Here is a 21,469-nt window from a genome sequence, read left to right as displayed (position 1 = left end):
AATGACCATACTCAGTACCTGAATGCTTTGGACAATAAGGAAGAGGGAAGATACTGCCTAGTTGTCCAGAATAAGTGTAGGGGCAAAAGTGAGATCAGAGAAAGTGCTCCAGAAATATTGGAAGCAGAGAACTCAAACAGCTGGAGAGATTGAAGAAGATTACAAAGAGAAGGTAGTACCTGAACTAATACAGGAAGGAAAATTAGGAAACTGAAAGGCAAGGAAGAAGAGGATGTGTATTCCAGGCTTAGGAAGCAGCCTGCATGTATGTATATATGTATGTATGTATGTTATATATGATGTACCCCAGTAACCAGAGCAATCTCTGAATAGTTAAACAGCATCCCCCACAGTGATTTCATGAGTAGTTTCTCATGAAACTCAATATTGAAAGAATTGGGAAAGATAGCACAGTGCAGGGGGAAGAAGACTGGCCTTCCAGATAGGCTTGAGGCTCAGCACTGCCATGTGACCATGGGCCAGTCACTTCAGTGAAGGGGCTAACAATTGATAAATGAGCAAAAGATACGAACTATGCCCAAAGAGTCATCACATCTTTTTTTGACCTAATACCACTACTAGGCAGCTCTCTTCTCAGGGCAAAAAATTGGAAAATAAAGAAATGCTAATCAATTGAGGAATGGCTAAATAAATTGTGGTATGTGATTATTATGGAATTGTTCTATGGGAAATGATTAGTATGCTCTCAGAAAAACATGGAAAGTCCTCCATGAATTCAAGAAAAGTGAAAAGTACTGTGTACAAAGTAATAGCAATGTTGTGTGACGGTCAACTATTGCTATTCTCAGCAGGACAATGATCCACAATTATTCGCATACTATCCATGATTCACAGTATGATGAAAAATCTTATCCATACCCAGGGAAAGAACTGATTGTGACAATACAGATTGAAGTGTATTTTTTAAATTTTATTTTTCTTGAGGGTTTTTGGGGGGGAGGAAGAGGAGGGAGGAGGAGATCCATGTTTTTCTTTCCCAACATGACTTTTATGGAAATATTTTGCATAACTTTACACTTGCTTTCCTAATGGAGGCTGTGGGTAGAGATAAGGGAGAGAATCTAAAACTCAAAGTTTTAAAAACAAATATAAAAAAAAAATGGTAATAAGTGTAATTGGGGAGAGGGAAAAGGATCTACACATACAAAAATTTTGTAGTGGCAAGGAACTGGAAATTGAATGAATGTCCACCAATTGGAAATGGCTGATTAAGTTATGGCATATGAATGTAATGGAATATTATTGTTCAATAAGAAATGATGGGCAAACTGATTTCAGAAAAGGCTGGCCAGTTCCAATGACCTTGTGATAGAGAGAGCCACCTAAACCCAGAGAGAGTACTGTGTGGGCTATTTTCACTTTTTTGTTTGCTTTCATTTTGTTTTCTTATGATCTGATTTTTCTTGTGCAGCATGATAATTGTGGGAAAATGTATAGAAGAATTGCACATGTTTATATTGGATTACTTGCCACCTAGGAGAGGGAGTAGGGGGAAAGGAAGGAGAAAAAACATTTGGAACACAAGGTTTTGCAAGGGTGAATGTTAAAAACTATCTAGGCAAGTTTTGAAAATAAAAAACTTTATAAAATTTAAAAAAAAAAAAAAAAAAAAAAAAAGCCTGGAAAGATTTACATGCTAAGTAATGAATAGAACAAGAAAATACTGCACACAATAACAAGATTATGTGATGATTAACTGTGATGGACTTGGCTCTTTTCAACAATGATGTGATTCAAGGTAATTCCAACAGACTTGTCCTGCAAAGTGCCATCCACATCCAGGAGAAAAACATGGAGACTAAATGTGGATCAAAACATATTATTTTCACCTTTTTTTGTTGTTGTTTGTTTGCTTGGATTTTTTTTTTTCTTTCTCAAGTATTTTTCCTTTAGATCTGATTTTTATTGCACAGCATGATGAACATGGAAATATGTTTAGAAGAACTGTACATGTGTAACCTATATTGGATTGCTTGCTTTCTGGGGGAGGAGGGGGAAAGAGAGGAAGAAAGATTTTTGCAGGGTTTTGCAAAGGTGAATGCTGAAAACTATTTTTGCAAGTATTTGGAAAAATAAAATACTATAAAAGAAAAAAATGTTTTAAATCTAGTTTTAAAATCCATTATCCTGATTCAGATTGACAACATTCTCAGTAAGGATCAGGCAGGTAGGCACAACGTCTTCTCTTTGGGAAGAAATGGACATAGAAACAGAAAAGACTTGCACTCACCTACAGACTGAGAATTGAATGCAGCCACTATTTGTGGACTGGCCATGGCCTCAAGCCTGTTCTTCAGTGCCTCAAGGTGCACACATTTATCTGAGTAATCTGGTGTATCTACAAGCATGGTCAAACTGTTCTGCATACTGGTTAATTTAGCGGAAATCACAGCCACATCCTTCAACAAAATCAGATGGGATAGTCATTAATAAAAACTTATGTTCTCCAAAGTTATGAATTTCAAGCTATGTAACTACATTCAAGTCAAAGAAGTAAGCAATGTCTATAAAATGTGTAAACATTCTACACAAATAATAAAGGAGATGTATGACTTACCTGACTGCATCCAAAAAACAAAGAAAAAATTAGTCCCAGGGGTAAATGTGATTATGTTTTAAAATCATAGTAAATAGAGCCTAACTATATCAATATTTAACATCATTTATATCATATGTTACATACTGGCTACATACAAGGCACTGTGCTCAGTGTCACACATCTTAAAGCAAATTCATAAAGCAGTTCCAAACCTCTCCTCTCTTATATTCATATAATAAAGAATTAAATCATATATGCTGCTTCTAGATATTAAAATTAAGTTTCACCTACACTAATCATGGAATAGGCACTGATATGGGAAGAGACTGAAAGCATGATGACTCCAGCTTGCTCCTTCTATAAAGATTTTATTTGGACTTCCCCAAGAAAACTTATGTCCAATGTCAAGACAGTAAGGAAAGAGGGGGAAGTAGAATTACCCCATACAGTTACAAATTTTCCTTTTTCTATGTTTCCACATACCCCTATAATCCACTAACTGGTATTATTAAGCTTTGATAGTCCCATCCTTTTCCATTTGATTTCCCCAGGTTTCTTATCTCTCTAGGTTAGGTTTTTCCCTACAATATTTCAAATAACCCCTCCCACAAATAACTTACTTGTGTTTTAAATGTTTCTTCAATATCTGCACTCAAAGTGCTCCACTTATCTGCTTCTTGAAGAGATTCTGCAGCAAGTTGCATTCTGGATTTCACTTGGTCAATCTCCACCAGTACCTAAAACAGAAAGAATAGAAAGTAAACTAAAGAAAGTGACTTGGTATATAAACTCCTTTAGATCAGAGACTATTTCATATTTGTCCACTATAACAAAGTAACAAGCTCTTTGGCCTTCATTTTTCTCACTTGTAAATTAGATGTTCTTTCCCCGAGCCCAAAAGGGAACTAAGAGTAATGAGTAGAAGTAGAAAAATGGACAATATAAGGTCTATGTTAGGAAAAACTTTCTACCTGTGACAGATGGGCAGAGGTTGAGTGAGCTGCCCCAGAAGAGAGTGGACTCTGCTCCAGAAGCCTTTGCACGAAGGCCATACATCCATTGGTCAAGAAGTTTATCAGGGCTTCCTATTTCAGGCATGAGCCTTTGGGATAACAGACATAAAGCATCTGGCAAATCCAAAGAGGCCACATAAACAGATACCATTCCACAACTCCAAAAAAAATGTTCAGGGATCAAATATAACGACTCCCCTTACTTAGAGAGCTCTTTATAGTTCACAACATGTTTGTTCATAAACTAATGGAGGCTTTTTCATGTAGGGCAAATGTTATCTCCATTTTTTCACAGAGAAGGAAACTGAGACATATGTTAAAAGACTTGCTCAAATAACTGTACAGAAATGTATACATGTATTGTATTTAACATATACTTTAACATATTTAACATGTATTAGTCTACCTGCCATCTAGGGGAGGAAATGGGAGAAAGGAGGGGAAAAATTGGAACAAAAGATATTAAAAAAAAAAAAAAAAGGTATTGCAATTGTCAATGCTGAAAAATTACCCATGCATATATCTTGTAAATAAAAAGCTATCAAAAAAAAAAAAAAAAAAAAGACTTGCTCATCATATATAGCAAGTGTCCGAACCAGGACTTAAATCTAAGTTTCTCTGACTCAAAGTTCAGAGCTTTTTATTATACTACACTGGAATGATCAGAAGGAATGTCTCTTGAGACTGAGTTAATCATAGGTTTTCTCACATCGATCTCCCTTTCCAGAATCTGGCAATTCTAAAACCAAAAGCTACTACCAAGACCAGCTTTTTTTCATGCATGCCAAGGTTCAGCCAAAGTCAGAATATTCCAAGAAATAAAAACCTAAGGAGAAAATGTACAATTTATCAGAATTACACTAAAGAAAAGTTTAAAAGAATGAAACAAATGAAATAATTCTTTCAATCCAATAAACATGGTAAATAAGGAGAATCTTACATTCTTCAAAATAAAAAAATCTACAATGGATTCCTATTTCAAAAAAGAATCATAGAATCTTATAGTTGAGACAATTTAGCAATTTTTTGATCCAAGCGCCCAGAAAATGTAGGAATTCCTTTCATAATACCAATGACAATTTTTTTTTATTTAAAATTTTAAAAAAATCACCCAGCACCTGCCAGATCATATAAAGCTTTAAATGAAAAAGGAGTCTGCATTTATCCAAGAAGCAATAAGAAGCTACTGAAGACTTGGGAAACAAGAGGATTGATATCCTTAGATCTGTATTTTAGGAATATCTTTGATAGTTCAGTGGAAAATGGATCACAGAGGAGAGAAACTGAAGAAATCAAACCAGAACTCTATTGTAATAGACTAGGCAAGAAGTGTTAAAGGTATGAATGAGGACAAAATTTGTTGTTTGTGTTTCATTTTTTGAAGAGTACCAATGACATCACACAGCTATGTCTTGTCTTAAGCATGAAATGGATTTAAGTGAGGCAGAGTTGCAGAATCATCAACCTCACTCCCTTCCAGAATCATCAAAGTTCAGTGATGAACCAAAAGTCAATATGACTGATGACAGCCCAGGATGCCTGGGATGACCTTGTGTCTTTGATGTCTAACTAAGTTTTAAGTATGCACCTGCTTCAGCACCTCTGTGGCCATTGCTCTCATCCACTCATTCTACTAGAGGAAATCTTCACATGCTTGAGGTGGCATTGCCTTAACCCAACAACAGATGTGAGGCCTGTCAGTTACCCTCAACCTGATTTAGCCTGCCTGTACTGACAAAGACCAAAGTTGGATGAGCAGCCCTGAAAAGGGTTCACCAAGCCCTTATACCAGAGATGCTAGTCTTCCCTAGACATCCCACGTACCTTATTAAATACTTACTATGTGCTGAGTACTGGTGAAACAAAGAGAAAATCCCTGACAGTTCCCCCTCTCAAAGAACTCAAATTCTAAAGGAGAAACAACATATAAGAGAAGTTTTGGTCAAGTCAAATGGAAAGGTCCCATATTCCTTAGTGTGAAGGATAAAATAAATGGCATTGCATTTTTTTTCATTACTTTTCTCTTGAAAAATCATATCTGTATGTGATGGTGAATCATGTTACAGTGGCAAGGCCTTTGGTGGCAAGAAGGTTCTCTTCTGTGTCTTCAATAACTGTTGCTGCTTAGGAGCTAAAGACCTCAGCATTTGCAGAAGCAGTTGCCATAAACTCTCCCCACATGAGTTGTTTCCCGGGATGATAACAATGAGGGATGGAAGTAGGATCAGAATTCTGGAGACAGTGTTATTCCTGAGGATATTGGGTTTATCCTTCCAATAATGGCAATTTGCCATCACAGGTGGTGGTGATAGCAATGAAGATGAGTTCCTTCTTCAATGTGACTATTCCCCTCAAAGTGACATGATAGCTAAGAGGTCCAGGCTGAAAGCAAAGACTGTGGTTTGTGGGAAACTGGAACTTCCAAGGCCCTTGGGTTCAGTGTCCTGAGATGACTCCATTGAGGTGTAAGAAAAGATGGTGGTCAAGATGGTGGCAGGTCTGACCCACCTGGGATATGCTACCTCCCATCTCTGCTTCAGTGACACAAAAGATGATATGGGATAAAATTGACAAGCTTTAGAAACTGAATGGAGATGGGAGAGTCAAGGGTTCATGGGGATTCTGAGACTGTAAACCTGGAAGACTTTAAGAATAGTGGTACCGTCCACAAAAAATAGAGAAGTTTGGAAGAGAAACAGATTTGGAAAAAACATAATGAGTTCTATATTATACATTCGGAGTTTAAGATATCTACAGTACCTAGATACAGATAGAATCTTCTAGCAAGCAATTTATAATATAGTACTGGAATTCAGGAGAGAAAGATGAGGACTACATATAAAAATCTGATAATTATCTACAAAAAGATATCTAAACACAATGGAGCAGATAAGATCACTAAGAACAAAGACAAGAGAAGAAATTTCAGGACAAATATTTATGGTGACAACAATTATGAGTAAGTAAGACAGTTGGAGGAGAATGAAGAAAGAGTAGGGTTACACCATTTGCTACTGACTAAGAAACAGAATGGTGGATCAGTGGAATAGGTTAGGTACACAAGATCCAATAGTCACATCTACTATTTGATAAACCAAATACTCCAACTTATCCACAGATAAGAACTTACTATTTAATAAAAATTGCTGGGAAAATTGGAAAATAATGTGACAGAAAGTTGGTATAGACCAACATCTCACACCTTATACCAAGATAAGGTCAAAACAGAATCATGATGTAGACATAAAAAGGTGATACCATAAGCAAATTAGAAGAACAAAGAATAGTCTACCTGTCAGATCTTTGGAGAAGGGAAGACTTTATGGCCAAAGAAGAACTAGAGAACATTATGAAATGCAAAAGGGATAATTTTAATTACATTAAATTAAAATGGTTTTGCCCAAACAAAATCAATGCAACCAAGATTAGAATGGAAGCAGAAAGCTGGGGAAAAAATTTTACATCCAGTGTTTCTGATAAAAATATTTCTAAAATATATAGAGAACTGAGTCAAATTTATAAGAATACAAGTCATTTTCCAATTGATGAATGATCAAAGGATATGAACAGACACTTTTCAGATGAAGAAATTAAAAGTCATTTATAGTCATGGTTTTATTATGTTATGGTTATAGTTAGTCATGGCATTTAAAATGATCTAAATCACTATTGGTCAGAGAAATGCAAATTAAGAAAATTCTAAAGTATCACTTCACATCTATCAGGTTGGTTAAGATAACAGGAAAAGAAAATGATGAATGTTGGAAGGTATATGGGAAAACCAGGACATTAATGCATTGTTGGTAAAGTTGTGGACAGCTCCGGCTATAAAACTGCATACTTTTTGATCCAGTAAGATCTGTATCCCAAAGAGATCATAAAAAAGTGAAAGGGAGCCACACGTACAAAAATGTTTGTAGCAGCTCTTTTTATAGTGTCAAGGAACTAGAAATTGAATGGATGCAGATGAATTGGGGAATGGCTGAATAAGTTATGGTATATGAATGTTATGGAATATTATTGTTCTATATGAATGATGAGCAGGCTGATCTTAGAAAAGCCTGGAAAGACTGATGCTGAGTGAAGTGAGAACATTGTACACAATAACAGCAAGATTATATGATGATTGACTATAATAGATTTAGTTCTTCCCAGCAATTCAGTGATCCAAAACAATTCCAATAAACTTGGGATGGAAAATGTCACATTCAGAGAGAGAAAGAACAGAACTATGGAGACTGAATGTGGATTGAAGCATAGTATTTTCACCTTATTCTTTTGTTTTGTTTGCTTTTTCTTTCTTGTGTTTTTTTCTCCCCTTTTGGTCTGATTTTTCTTGCACAACATGACAGTATGTTTAAAATATGTTTAAAAGGATTATATATGTATAACCAATATTAAGATTGCTTGCTGCCTTGGGGAGGGGGAGGAAAGGAAGGAAGGGAGGGAAACAAAATTTGGAACACAAAATCTTATAAAACAAATGTTGAAAACTATCTTTACATATATTTGGACAAATAAACTACTATTGAGGAAAAAAAAAAAAAAAGAAGTGTTATGGAAACAAAAAAAAGAGAGACCCTCCAGAAGAAGGGGAAAGCCAACAGTATCAAAAGTTTCAGAGAAATCAAGTAGAATGAAGAAAGAGAAAAAAGTTATCAGATTTGGTAATTAAGAAACTACCAATAATCTTAGAGAAAGCAGTTTCATTTCAATGCTGGAATTGGAAGGCAGAATTCAAGGAACTAAAAAGGAAGTAGGAGGTAAGAAAATAGAAACAATGACCATAAAAAACCCTTTTCTAGGAGGTTGGCTACAAAAGGGAAAAAAAGCTACAAGACAATAGTGTTTCAGGAATGTCAGGGTTAAACAAGTTTTTAAAGATGGGGAGAGACCTGGACATATATTTAAGCAACAGAGAAGTACTGAATTAATAAGAAAAGATTGAAGATGAGACAAAGAGAGGGGATGGGTGTTCAAAGGGGAAACTCCTAGATGAGACAGGCAGGGATTAGAATAAAAATCACAAGTATAGGGATTAACTCTGATAAGAATAGGTACCCATTTTTTTTTTATCAAAGAATGGAACAAAAAAGCAAAGATTGGGGAAGAATGAAGAGAGTTAATGTGAGTAGGTAAGGCATAACACAATTATTCTAAGTCAAATCTCTGGATTGTGAATTCAACATTTTTCCTACTACCTTATTGTGCTATGCCCAGAATGCCTTGTTTTATCTAATATAAAGGAATGGATCATCTTAAACTGTCACCTATCCAAGGCATCAAAATACCAGATTTCATTAGCATCACTGACAAAACATAACAATGTACTCTTTTCCAAAGCTGGGAGATCTTATTCATTTATTGTACTGAAAAGAAATATCATCTCTCTCTATCTTTTATAGTATTTTACATTTTTTAAGGTGAAACAGAGTAGAAAGAAAACTAGCTTGGGATTTAGGAGAGATCAGTTCTGGTCCCAGCTCTGCCAAATGTGTGACCCTGGGTAAGTTAGCTCATCTATCAGAGCTTTGGTTTTCTCATTTGTAAAATTAAAGAGTTGGACTATTTTCTAATTCTACATTTATTTCTATGATTCTATGAATACCTGCATTGACTGAGCTGTATCCTGTTCAAATTTTTTAATATCTTCCTTGACAAGAATCATTTGTTCCTTCAGGAAAGATGCCTCCTGTTTAAGGGCTTCCACATCTCGGAGAACTTTAGGCATATTCTGGAGGGCCTGATGACTGGTTTCTGTAGAAAGAAACAAAGAAGCAATATAGCTGTAGATAAAAACTGGCTACCACAAGCAGACAAAACTTAAAAACTCTAAAGACAAATAAGAATCTTTACTAAAACATCCCAAAATGATACAGAATACTTGCTAACCAGGTTAAAATGTTTGACTGTTTACAATAGATATTTTAAAGCAATTATGCTAACACAAAGAGTTTAAGTTCATGGAAACTCAGAGTATGACTATTAGCTGAAGAATAGCTGAATAAGTTATGGCATATGTATGTTACAAAATATTATTGTTCTATAAGAAATGATCAGCAGGATGATTTCAGAAAGGCCTGGAGAGATTTATATGAACTGATGAAGTGAATAGAACTAAAAGAACATTGTACACAACAATAAGATTATGTGATGATCAACTCTAATGGATGTGACTTTTCAACAAATGAGGTAATTCAGGCCAATTCCAACAGACTTGTGATAAACAGAGCCATCTGCATTAAGAAAGAGGATTATGGGGACTGAATTAGATAGCAATACAATATTTTCACCATTTTTTGATTGCTGTATTTTGCTTACTTTTTTTCCTTTCTCAGTTTTTTCCCTTTTTGATCTGATTTTTCTTGTGTAGCATGATAAATGCGAAAATATATATAGAAGAATTGCACATGCTTAATATAAAATGGATTACTTGCTATGTAGAGGAGAGTGTGGGGGAAAAGGTGGGAGAAAAATGTGGAACAATGGGTTTTATAAAGGCAAATATTGAAAACCTATCTTTGTACAGATTTTGAAAACAAAAAGCTCTTATTTAAAAAAAAAAAAACAACTTATGTTTATAAAAGACTTAGCTGCTCTATCAACACAATGATCTAAGACAATTCCAAAGAACTCATAATGAAAAAATGCTATCCCTATTTAGACAGAATTGATGAATTCTGAGTGTAATTTGAAGTATAATTTTCTCACTTTATTTTTCTTGCTTTTTTATTGCCACAGGACTAATAAGGAAATATATTTTGCATGATTTCACATGTGTAATTGGTAATATTTTGCTTTCCTTCTCAGTGGGTTGAAGGATGAGCAGAAGAGAGAGGGCAAATTTGAAAGTCAAAAATATTTTCTCTGTTTAAAATAAATAAATAATGATATTCTTTTAAAAAAGAGTTTATGGTCAGATGTTAGTTGACAAAGGCAAATGAAACTGAGGAAAAATAACTTTCTTCTATTTATACTTCAAAGAGCTGCAGCTTTTAATATTTTCATTCCCAAAGGCTGAAAATATATTCAGAAGCAATTCAATGAATGATTCTAATAGAAAAATGGCTCCTATTTAAAATATTCACTTGCAATGGCAATGATCTAGACCAGGAGTTCTTAACTGTTTTTGGATCATGGACCCCTTTGTCAGTATGATAAAACTTTTGGATCCCTTCTCACAATAATGTTTTTAAATGCATAAAATAAAATACATTTTGCAAAAGAAAAAAAAATTATTGAACTATTGTTATCAAAATAGTTTCAAAAATAACTTTACCAGCCCCGTTTAAGAAACTCTGATCTAGCCTAAATGGTTTCCAAAGTTTTTTAATTGTATACCTTTTTTAGCAAAACACTATATGGGTATATTCACTTATTTATGAATTATTTATGTCTACTACTGTACTATGTGCATTATAAAATACAAATAGGATAAAGATGAAGAAATATATAATCCTAGATCAGAAAAAGCTTACTGAATAAAGGAATGACTTTGTTAGATATGTGAATCATTTATCTCTCCAACTGCTGCCCTCTGAAGTGTCCCTGCTCTAGACATGAGATATAGGGGCAGTATAGGGGGCCACAGAAATTGTGAGAAAGGAACTTTCCCAATGGCTGTTGCTGTGCAGTTGCTGCTGGTAGAGGTCAGGTAGCATTTAAAGTGGACTCCTGTGCAGAAATGGGGCAAGGGAACTTGTATTGTGAAGGAAGGGGCAAAGTTGAGGAGTATTGGAAGATAGAGATGCAAGAATATAGGAGAAAAGCTCCATGATAGACCATATTCCCCAGTCTTTGATTCCTAGATTACAAATCACTTGTTGTCAGACCCTGGTCCTTAATTTAGAAAATACTAATAGTACTACTACTAATTGTGTGAGAATATCCCCAATATCCAACCAGTTGCTAAGTTTCTTCATTTCTAATTCCAAAATATCTCTTACACCCGCTTTCTCTGTTCTCACATCCATGCTAGTTTAGGCTCGAATTATTTCCATTTGGATTAATGAAACAGCCTCCTAATTGGCATTCCTTTCTCAGTCTCTCTTTTCTCCAATCCGTTATATGGGGTTAGGATTCTTACAAGGTGCCAAGTCAGGGAAGGGAAAAAAGGGAAAAAGGGATCCTTAGTGGTTGGAGACTGCAGGTCTTAATGACCCTCAGAGTACAGCCCAGAGTGGATTAAAGATAATTGAGAAATATTTATAAAAAATAAAGATACAATGAAGCATTGCTATTGTTCAATTGTTTCAATCTCAGTCAGACTTTTGATATGCTGCAGTCATTACAATGAAACACAGATAATGTTAATTTGTTTTCTAAGTAAATTTGCAGTTTCAGGGATCCATTTCACATCACGGGTCACTGGTCACTGGTCTAGACAATTTATTATCATGGGCTAAAAAGACTAAAAAAAATTAAAAATGGAAATCTCTGATGTCTTTTCTTTTGTATAGTGGCACCTCTTTTAAGAGCCTTACTCAGTTCTATACTATTTCATTTTCTCCATATTTTCTAATACTAAAGAGAACAATTAATCAATTAATTTGCAGATATTTATTATGAACTTAAATATGTACCAGGGACTGTGCTAAGTGCTGAAGAAACAAAGAAACGGTGAAAACAATCCCTGCCTTCAAGAACTTTACATTCCAACATAGATGTTCACATGTTATATTCATCATATACATATATGTACTTCTATAGATATATACAAAATATTATATAAAAGGGATACAAGACAACCTTGGAGGGGTGTACTAGCATCTATATATGTTTGCATGCACTGAAAAAATAACACTGACTGCATGTCAAACAGTACTCCAAAGGGCTATTCTTGCTCTTCTCTCTTCCTCCTATATTTCATACTTCTTCCTATATTTCATATTTTCCTATATGTCATATACTCCTATGACCTCAATTATAACCTTTACCCTAATGATTCACCAATGTACATTCTTAATCTCATCTTTAAATTTTATTCTAGATATGACATCTCAAACTCAGTATGGCCAAAATTTGAGGAATCTTTATATTAAAGTATAGAGGAATTGTTATCTGCAGTGGTAGAGTGGGTAGCCACACTAATGAAACTCCAGAACTTTTGTGGTATCCAAAAAGGAACAAGAAGGAATTGAGGACTTGTCTAAAGTTGAATGTATATCTCTACTTGGCATACTTGATATGTTTTGAAATATTACATTTTCTTTTTTTTAATATCACATGTCTTATTGATTTAGGTATTTTATATTTTTTCTACTTAATAGTATTTTATCTTTTCCAATTATCTGTGAAGATAGTTTTCAACATTTACTTTTATAAGATTTTGATTTCCATCTTTTTCTTCCACCCTTCTCTTTCCCCTCCCCAAAATGGCAAGCAATCTCATATAGTTTATACATGTATGAAATCATATTAAAAATGAAATATTGCAATTTCAGTGACACATCTCACATGCTTATAGACATACCTACAGAATTAAAGAATGTCAGTATTGGAAGGTTCCTGAGAGGACATCTAGTCCAACTTGCATCTGAACAAGAACCTTCTTTATAATAAAAGTGACTAGGGGTTATCCACCCTCTATCTGATGACATTCTGTAAGGGGAAAATCCCTTTCTCCCAAGACAGTTCATTCCAATGAAGCACACTCTCCTAAAATGTAATGATCTTGAGAAATGATGATTTTTTTTTTTTTTTTACTTCTTAGCACAAAAATTCTCAACCTGGCATTTGTGAACTTGTTTTTAAAAAACCTGATAACTGTATTTTAATATAATCAATTAACTTAATTAATCTTAATTAATTAATTAATTTCTTTAATTAATTAATGTCTTAATTAATCAACTTAATGTTCTCTTCCTCCAGCTAGTGATATGCTTACGAGTGTGGTAGGTAAAAAAATTTATCAGTGAAGAAGCAGTCAGGTAGGAGGAAGTGAACATAGAAAGAATACCATGGAAGAAACCAAGAAAGGAGAGAGCATCTCAAATGAAAAATAAATCAATAGTGTCAATTAAAAAGTGGATTAGGATGAAGAAAAAGTTAAGTAAATGAAAAAAATGAAAGGTCTGGACCAGATGATCTCTGAAAAAAATTAATCAAGAAACTAAAGATTAAAAAAAAGCAAAAGTAAGGAAAAAAGGAAAAGTAGATCACATGAGCAATGAGAGAGAGAACTAGACTTTTTCTCTGAAGCCTCTCCACAACAGAAATTATGCCCCAAAGATAAAGCAACTTCAGTTATCTCCATGGTCTAGGATACCCAAAATTTTAAAAGTTTAAAAAAAATTGCAAAAATTATGATCTGATGCTCACTGACCCTGAGCTCACTCAGCACCCTTCTCTTACCTCCCACAAAAATAACATCGAAGCTGCACTTGCAGACCATGGACCGAACAAATATTTACAACAAAATCCACCTTAACACCCATCCCCTTCTTTTTAGTGCCATGGAGATCCTAGTTCCATACTATGGAAATTTGCCCAGACAGCAATAACAAAGAGCTAATAGGGCTACAAAGGTTACAACTCTGTAGTACCAGCATTTCAAAGCCAATTACCTAAGATAACAGAAAAAAATAATCATGAATGTTGGAAAGGATGTGGGAAAAGTGACACTAATGCATTGTTGGTGGAGTTGTGAATTGATCCAACCATTCTGGAGAACAATTTGGAACTATGCCCAACTGTGTATATCCTTTGATCCAGCAGTGCCATTACTGGGTCCGTATCCCAAAGAGATCATAAAAGAGGGGAAAGGACCCACATATACAAAGATGTTTATAGCAGTTATTTTTGTACTGGCAAGGAATTGGAAAATGAATAGATGCCCATCAACTGGGGAATGGCTAAACAAGTTGTGACATATGAAGGTAATGGAATATTATTGTTCTATAAGAAATTGCTGATGTCAGAAAAGCCTGCAAAGACTTATAGGGAACTGATGCTGAGTGGAGTGAGTAAAACCAGAAAAACATTGTATACAATAATAGCAATATAATGTGATGATCAACTACGACAGATTTAGCTCTTCTCATCAATGCAATGATCCAAGACAATTCCAACAGACTTGGGATAGGAGAGAACTATAGAGACTGAATGTGGATCAAAGCATACTATTTTCACCTTTTTTTTTTTTTTTTTTTTTCTTTTTCTTTCTTATGGTTCTTTGTTTTTGTTATGGTTTTCCTTTCCTATAATGGGCTGAGGCTTGAGTTGATGCACTGAGGTCCCAAGCACATGAGGCTAAATAGTAATTGGACTATACTCTATTAATATACATGCTTGGATAAAGAATGGCCCCTGTCCACTCTCTGTGCAAGTCCTGATGTGTTGTATAGGAAATGACAATTCTGGTGGGTGGAGGCAGAGAGACAGGAAGAGAAGCTGGGAGAGATTGGGCCTGGGTTCTATGCTCCTAGCTGCTGGTCGTGTGTGTGGCTGCTGGTCTAGCTAGCTTCTTGACTCAGCTACACACATTGCTATTGCCCATTCTCTTTCACCTCCGATCTTTCTTCACTGAGAATAAAGACCGACGATTTTCCCCTAACCTGAATTCCTGACTCTGGCTGATTTTAAATATGTGGTCATCACACTTTCCCAAAATAATATGGAAATATGTTTAAATTGATTGTACATGTATAACATATATCAGATCTCTTGCTATATTGGGAAGAGAAGAGAAAAAGGAGGGGGAAAAAAAATTTGGACCTCAAAATCTTACAAAAATAAATACTGAAAACCAAAACTAAATAAATAAAGATTTGCTTTATTTGACTGTATATGTTTTTTAACAGAGGGTTTGTTTTCTTTCTCAATTGGGAGAATAAAGAGCAGGAGAGGCAGAAGGAGAAGGTAGATTTTAAGATATAATTTTTTTTTTTTTAAAAGATCAGGCAGGACAGAAATGAACAAAAGAGAGGTAAAAAAAAAATCAAAATTATAAAAAAAAAACAAATTGCTTAGGAAAAGAAAATTTTTTTTGCAAATTTAATTTTTTAAAAAATTCCAAATTAAAATGAGAGATAACAAATCTTATCGATTCACCACCCAAAAACCTCCAAGAGAAGCCAAACTCCTGATCTTGACATCAGGGCTATCCACAATCTGTTTCCAACTGACATTTTCAATTATATCTCTTACTAATGCCTTTTACATAGTCTTTTTTACACTCTGATTGAACTAACTTCGTAAACATTAATTATCTTGTCTTCTCCAACTTCAGATTTTCCCTTATAATGGCACTTAGGTTTGGAAGAAATTTATGGAATCTTTGAATTTCAAAGGAAATTCAAAGTTCTTCAATAGTACTGATTGAGATCAGAGGCCTTAGGTTCAAATCCTCTAGATTTAGCAAATCATTTTCATCATTCTGGATCTCATTTTCCTAATCCATCAAAAGAATGGGTGGGCAAGATCATCTTTAAGGACCTTTCCAGCTCTATATCTATGATCCTGTGATTTTTACATCTACTCTGATGTTCTCTCCTACCCCTCCCAAAAAAATAATCCCCAGTATAATAAATACATCAAGAGGTCATTTTCTTGAAAACCTATAGTGAGTAGAAACTAGTCATATCTAAAGTCAACCAATTTACTTTCAGATAGCTCTATTCATTTAAAAAAAAAATTTTCCTTGACTTCAAATCTAAACTTGTCTCTTTGCAGCAAATATCTTACTCTTAATTCTACCTTCTAGTGCTAAAGAGTTGTACACAAGTCATTTCTTTCTTCCATGATAGCATTTAAGGACTTGAAGAAAACTATAAAACCCCTTAGCCCAAGTCTTTTCTTCATCAGGAAAAACATTACCAATTTCTTCACCAATCTTTCTATGAGAAATCAAATTGTTTATTCATCATCCTGGTCCTCCTTTTGAGATTCTCCATTTTATCAATGCACTTTCTAAAATGGAGTATTCAAAACTGAACATAATAGTCCAGATGTATTGATAGCATAATTAGTCAGACGATTCAGAACTAAATGAATGACAATGGGCCTGAATGAATCTATGTCAGTCTGCAGGGGTCCTCAAACTACGGCCTGCAGGCCAGATACGGCAGCTGAGGACGTTTATCCCCCTCACCCAGGGCTATGAAGTTTCTTTATTTAAAGGCCCACAAAACAAAGTTTTTGTTTTTACTATAGTCTGGCCCTCCAACAGTCTGAGGGACAGTGAACTGGCCCCCCTATTTAAAAAGTTTGAGGACCCCTGTACAGAGGAAGATTTCCATTGCTTTTCATTTATGCATATGTAACAAAATTGGCAGGGATAGCTAACACAACTGATGACAGAATCAATGTATAAAACCAACTCAAAAGCCTACAATAATAAGCCACATATAACAGGGGACCTATCAAATGCAAATGTAAGATCTTATTCTGGGCTAAAAATAATCAACTTTGCAAGTTGTGAGTGGAGAAGGTTTCGATAGAAGATGTTTAATCAGAAAAAGATCTATGAGTTTTTAAGGATGGCAAGCTTGGCCAAAAAAAGCTAATACAAACTTTTAGCTACATTAAGAAAGGCATAGTATCCAGGATTGGGGAAGTGATAGTTCTGCTTAACCAATTTGCTTCGACTATATCTGGAATATTATAGTAATTTCTAGGTGTTACATTTTAGGAAATGCATTGACAAATCATAGTATACTGAGGTATGGTAACCAGAATGGAGAATGGTTTTAAAACCTTGCCACATAAGGATTGGGTGAGATAATTAGCCTGAAAAGGGAAAATTTTAAAATGTTATGGTAACCATCAAGTATTTAAAGGGATGTCATGTGGAAGAGGAATTGTTTGGGCTCAGAAGAAAGAACTAGAAACAATGAGCAAAAAATTCAGAGAATTAGATTAAGGAAAATGTTTTTAACAATCAAAATTCTTTGTGGAATGAAAGATGCTTCCTTACGATGAGTTGGTTCTCTCTCTGGTAAGATCTGACCCTCTCTAGAGAACTTCAAGGAGACGTTGCAGGGAGATATTTCAGCAGACAGAAATTTAAAATAATTAGTTTTTAACATTTATATTATACTTACTATGTGCCAGGCACTTTACAATTATTATTTCATCTGATTCTCACAATAACCCTGGGAGTAAGTGCTATAATTATCTCCATTTAGCAAATGAGGAAACTGAGGCAAAAATCAGTTAGGTAACTTGCACAGGGTCTCACAGCTACTAAGTGCCTGAGGCAAAATCTAACCTTAGGTATTCCTGATGCCAGGTCCAATAGCCATTTCACTATCCAACTGTCTAGAATTGGTCTTAATGGACTTCAAACTCAATGGATTAAAAGTTTGATATAACTGATAAAACTAATGTGATCTTGAGCTGCATTAACAGTCAAAGCTTCCAAGAATAAGAAGACTAGATCAAAGACAGGGTAGCTAAGTGGCACAGTGTTTAAGGTGCTAGACCTGAAGTTAGGAAGAGTCAGCTTCCCAAGTTCTAGTCTCAGACACTAATTAATTATGACCCTGAGCCAGTCACTTAACCCTGTTTGCCTCAGTTTCCCTATCAGGAAAAGAAAAGAGCAAACTACACTAGAATCTTTGCCAAGAATACCCTCAAATAGGATCATTGGAATTCCTGAATTCAAAATCCAACTTAGTATTAACTGTCATTTAATACTGTTTGCCTCACTTTCCTCATGTATAAAATGAGCTGGAGAAGGAAACAACAAACCAATCCCTTATCTAATTTAAGATAATTAAATCATCTCAAGATAATTAAGAGTAAGATAGGTTAGAAACGACTCAATAAAACCTCTCTACAAACACATCCTGACCTCCTGAGGTTTCTCACTGGCTGTCCAACATGCTCTCTCTCCTTATCCCTGCCTTCAGGGTTCCTCATTCCCTAACTCCTTCAAGAAATCTTTCTTGACCCTGCTCAGTATCAGAGCCCTCCCTGTGCTGTTATTTCTGGTTTAATTTGCACACATGTTGTCTGCCCACAGTTATTGTGCACGCTGTTTCAAAGCCTGGGAGCCTTAGGAACTTTTCTTTGCGTCCCCAAGCCGGCACACAAAGTAGGTGCTTAATGGCTTGACACCGAAAGACCGGAAGATTACTCTCACGGACTCAACAACCAGTAAGTCACCACCCACACCCCCGGCATGCACCACGGTATCAGAGTTAGCCCGGATTCCGACGCTCGGCCCAGCCGCTATGCCCCTCCCCCCTCTCCCCTTCCCCCCTCCCCCCCCCCCCCCCTCCCGAGGGACCGCCGCGGCGGGCCGGCGCTCACCCTCCACGGCGTTGTTGACTTCCTGGATGAAGAGCTGCAGCTTCATCACCAGCGTGGCGGCGTGCCCGTCTACCTTCCCCGAGGCCTCCTTGGGCGCTGCTCTGAAGGCCCCATTGATCCATTCCTTCACCTCGAAGTCATCCGCCAGAAACTTGGAGAAATCCATCGCTTTCCCCGGAGCCAAAGGCCCCAGACTGCCAGGCCCGCGGGGTGCACCGACGACACCCTGCCTGAGGCCCGAGTCTCGGGCGCTTGTTGCCGTCCCCGGGGGGCAGCCGTGACAGCCGGAGAAGCGGGCAGCCTGGACGTCCGCCGCTCCCGGAAAACGGCCCTCTTCGGAGGCGGGACTTCCCCTCACAGAACGGCCTGTGAATCCTCTATGCTCCGCTGGGCTGCAGAGCGGCAAACTCTTCCCCAAACTCCACAAAGTGCAGCTTCCCCGGACACCCCACAGCAACGCAGTGACGAGCAGCCATTTTACCGGAAGTGGTTGGCAAGTTTCCGTAGCAACGGAGAGCGCTTCCCTTCCTCCACACACTCCAGGCTTCTCCCCCGGTCCTCCTACCCCCCGCCCCAAGGCTCTCTTTATCTCACCCGGAACCAGGGGCTCTGGGCCGCGGCCCGAGGTAAGCCTGAAGCTGCTATAGGCTAACTGAAAAACCAGCCTCCCTAGCTGCGGCTCCTTTGGGAGTCCTGCGGCCTCAGATGAAGGGCGAGATGGGGGGCGGGGGGAGTTGAGGGGGATGGTCTGTGTGCGCCCGCAGAGCCCCCGACTGTGTGTCCCTGCAAAGCCGCTGTATGTGTAAAACTACTATGTATGCGCCGACACCCAATATCCCCCATGCAAACTGGTTAATTTTCAGATTTGCTGTTTTGTTCAGTTCATTTTATTTTATTACTAAGGGTCTACTATGTCAGGCACAGACTCATTAAACATTATCAGCCTAACCTTCCAATTCAGTCAAATTATGTTCCTTACTCCCAATACTTGATTTCCCATCTTTGTGCCCTTGCCCTGGACAATCAAGATCGCACACCTTCCTTAAACTCTGCTTTAGTCTCCCCATTCCTTTTTTTTTTTTAAGTCTCCCTATTTAAGGCAGCACCTGCACAGCCTCCCCTGATCCTCCTAATCGGCTAGAGCTTTCCCTCCCAAAATACTCCGTGTGGGAGTGCACATATGCATATAGAGCTTCACATTTTTGCTGAATATATTTTATATGTACTCGCTAAATTGTTTTCGCTATGGAATATAAGTTCATTTAAAGCAGCAATTTTTTTCTTAGTTGTATCTCCAGAATCTAGCATAGTTGTCAATTAAGTACTTGTTGAGTGATCAATGGCTAGGGACAGAAAGACAAAAATGACAGTCCTTTCCATTCTATGGACAGAACATACATATGTAAGAATAATAAAGTTTATGAGGACAGAGATAAAAAAAAATTGTCAGGGGCACTAACAACTCGGGGAATCAGGAAATTAGCTTATTATTTGGTAGAAGATGGTTCTTCAATTCAGCCTTGAAGAGGAAGTGTTCTGTGTGTGTGTGTGTGTGGGGGGGGGGGGGGGGGGGTGGTGCTTAATCCACTGTGTGAAAGCACAGACAGAAAATACAATGTCATATATCACAAACATCAAGGTGGTCAGTTTGGATGAAAATAAATAGGGGGAAAAAATATAATCCGCCTGGAAAAATAGGCAAAAGCCAGATCATGAAATAACAAATAGAAGTTTATATATTCTATGCCAGAGGCATTAGGAAGCTACTAAAACTTCTTGAGCAAGCAGAATGACATGGTGAGACCTATGCTTAGGGAATATTAATTTAGGAACTACATGAAAATTGAAGAAGGGAAAGACTGGATTCAGGGAAACTGGGAAGCTAATAGTCCAGGCAAGAAGGAATGAGGGCCTGAACTTGGGTTATTGTATGAGTAGGGAAAAGAGGCTTGAAAGAGGCAGTGGCAAAAGAGGCAGTGGCTTGAAAGAGAAGCTTGGAACCAATACTGGATAATGGAGTGGAGAATCAGAGATGAGTAAAAAGATTTAAGGTTAGATGGCATGAAGGCATAGTAGAACCAGTCAGCAGTTGACTTCCTCCAGCTGCAGTAGGAACTCAGTGAAGGCAAATGAGTCATCCAGGGGTAGGATTTGGAAAATGATGAGCTGCAGCAGGACAAAGGGGTAAGGAATTCAAAGGTAACTCTTAAGAGTTAAAATGACTTTTCAAGCATCAGGATTCTTAAAATCTTACCTACAAATATGATCTATTCAAAATGTCCAGAAATTACTTCCTTTCAGAAAAGATTTAAGTACAGAATGCAACATATGACACAATTGCTTAGTTGGCTTTGCTTAACTCTTTTAGTTATTCAGGAAAGTTTATTATGTAGTAATGAGAGTAATAATAAGAGTAGTAATAAGAGAAAGGCAATATCTGAAATATCTGAAAATGAGAGTATTGTAAAATCAAGTTATGTAAAAAGTCAGAAGCATAAGTAGCAGGGAAAAATACACTGTATTCGAAATTGAATCCTGGTCCAGCTACTTACCCATGTGACCTAAGACAAACCACTTCTCTCTAAATTTAAGGACATATGTAAAGCATTCTAAAAAATCTATATAATTGTCAGTTATTATT

The 21,469-nt window shown here is 36.6% G+C and overlaps 1 protein-coding gene across 1 annotated transcript in view; it reads right to left on the bottom strand.

The window, feature by feature from the left end:
* Positions 1-19,139, bottom strand: part of COG7 (component of oligomeric golgi complex 7) — a 60,334-nt gene extending 41,195 nt beyond the window's left edge. Inside the window, exons 1-4 of the mRNA XM_031945330.1 lie at positions 18,829-19,139; positions 9,182-9,330; positions 3,181-3,297; positions 2,252-2,420 (exon numbers count right to left, since the gene is read on the bottom strand). Of these exons, the coding sequence (XP_031801190.1) occupies positions 2,252-2,420; positions 3,181-3,297; positions 9,182-9,330; positions 18,829-18,994 (601 nt within the window). The 5' untranslated portion in view covers positions 18,995-19,139. The remainder of the gene's footprint in view (positions 1-2,251; positions 2,421-3,180; positions 3,298-9,181; positions 9,331-18,828) is intronic.
* Between the last annotated feature and the right edge of the window lie 2,330 nt (positions 19,140-21,469).

This window comes from Sarcophilus harrisii, chromosome 1, assembly GCF_902635505.1.
Source record: "Sarcophilus harrisii chromosome 1, mSarHar1.11, whole genome shotgun sequence".
Lineage (NCBI taxonomy): Eukaryota > Metazoa > Chordata > Mammalia > Dasyuromorphia > Dasyuridae > Sarcophilus > Sarcophilus harrisii.
The sequence above is the reverse complement of the archived record's forward strand: the minus strand, read 5'-3'. Positions and strand labels throughout refer to the sequence as shown.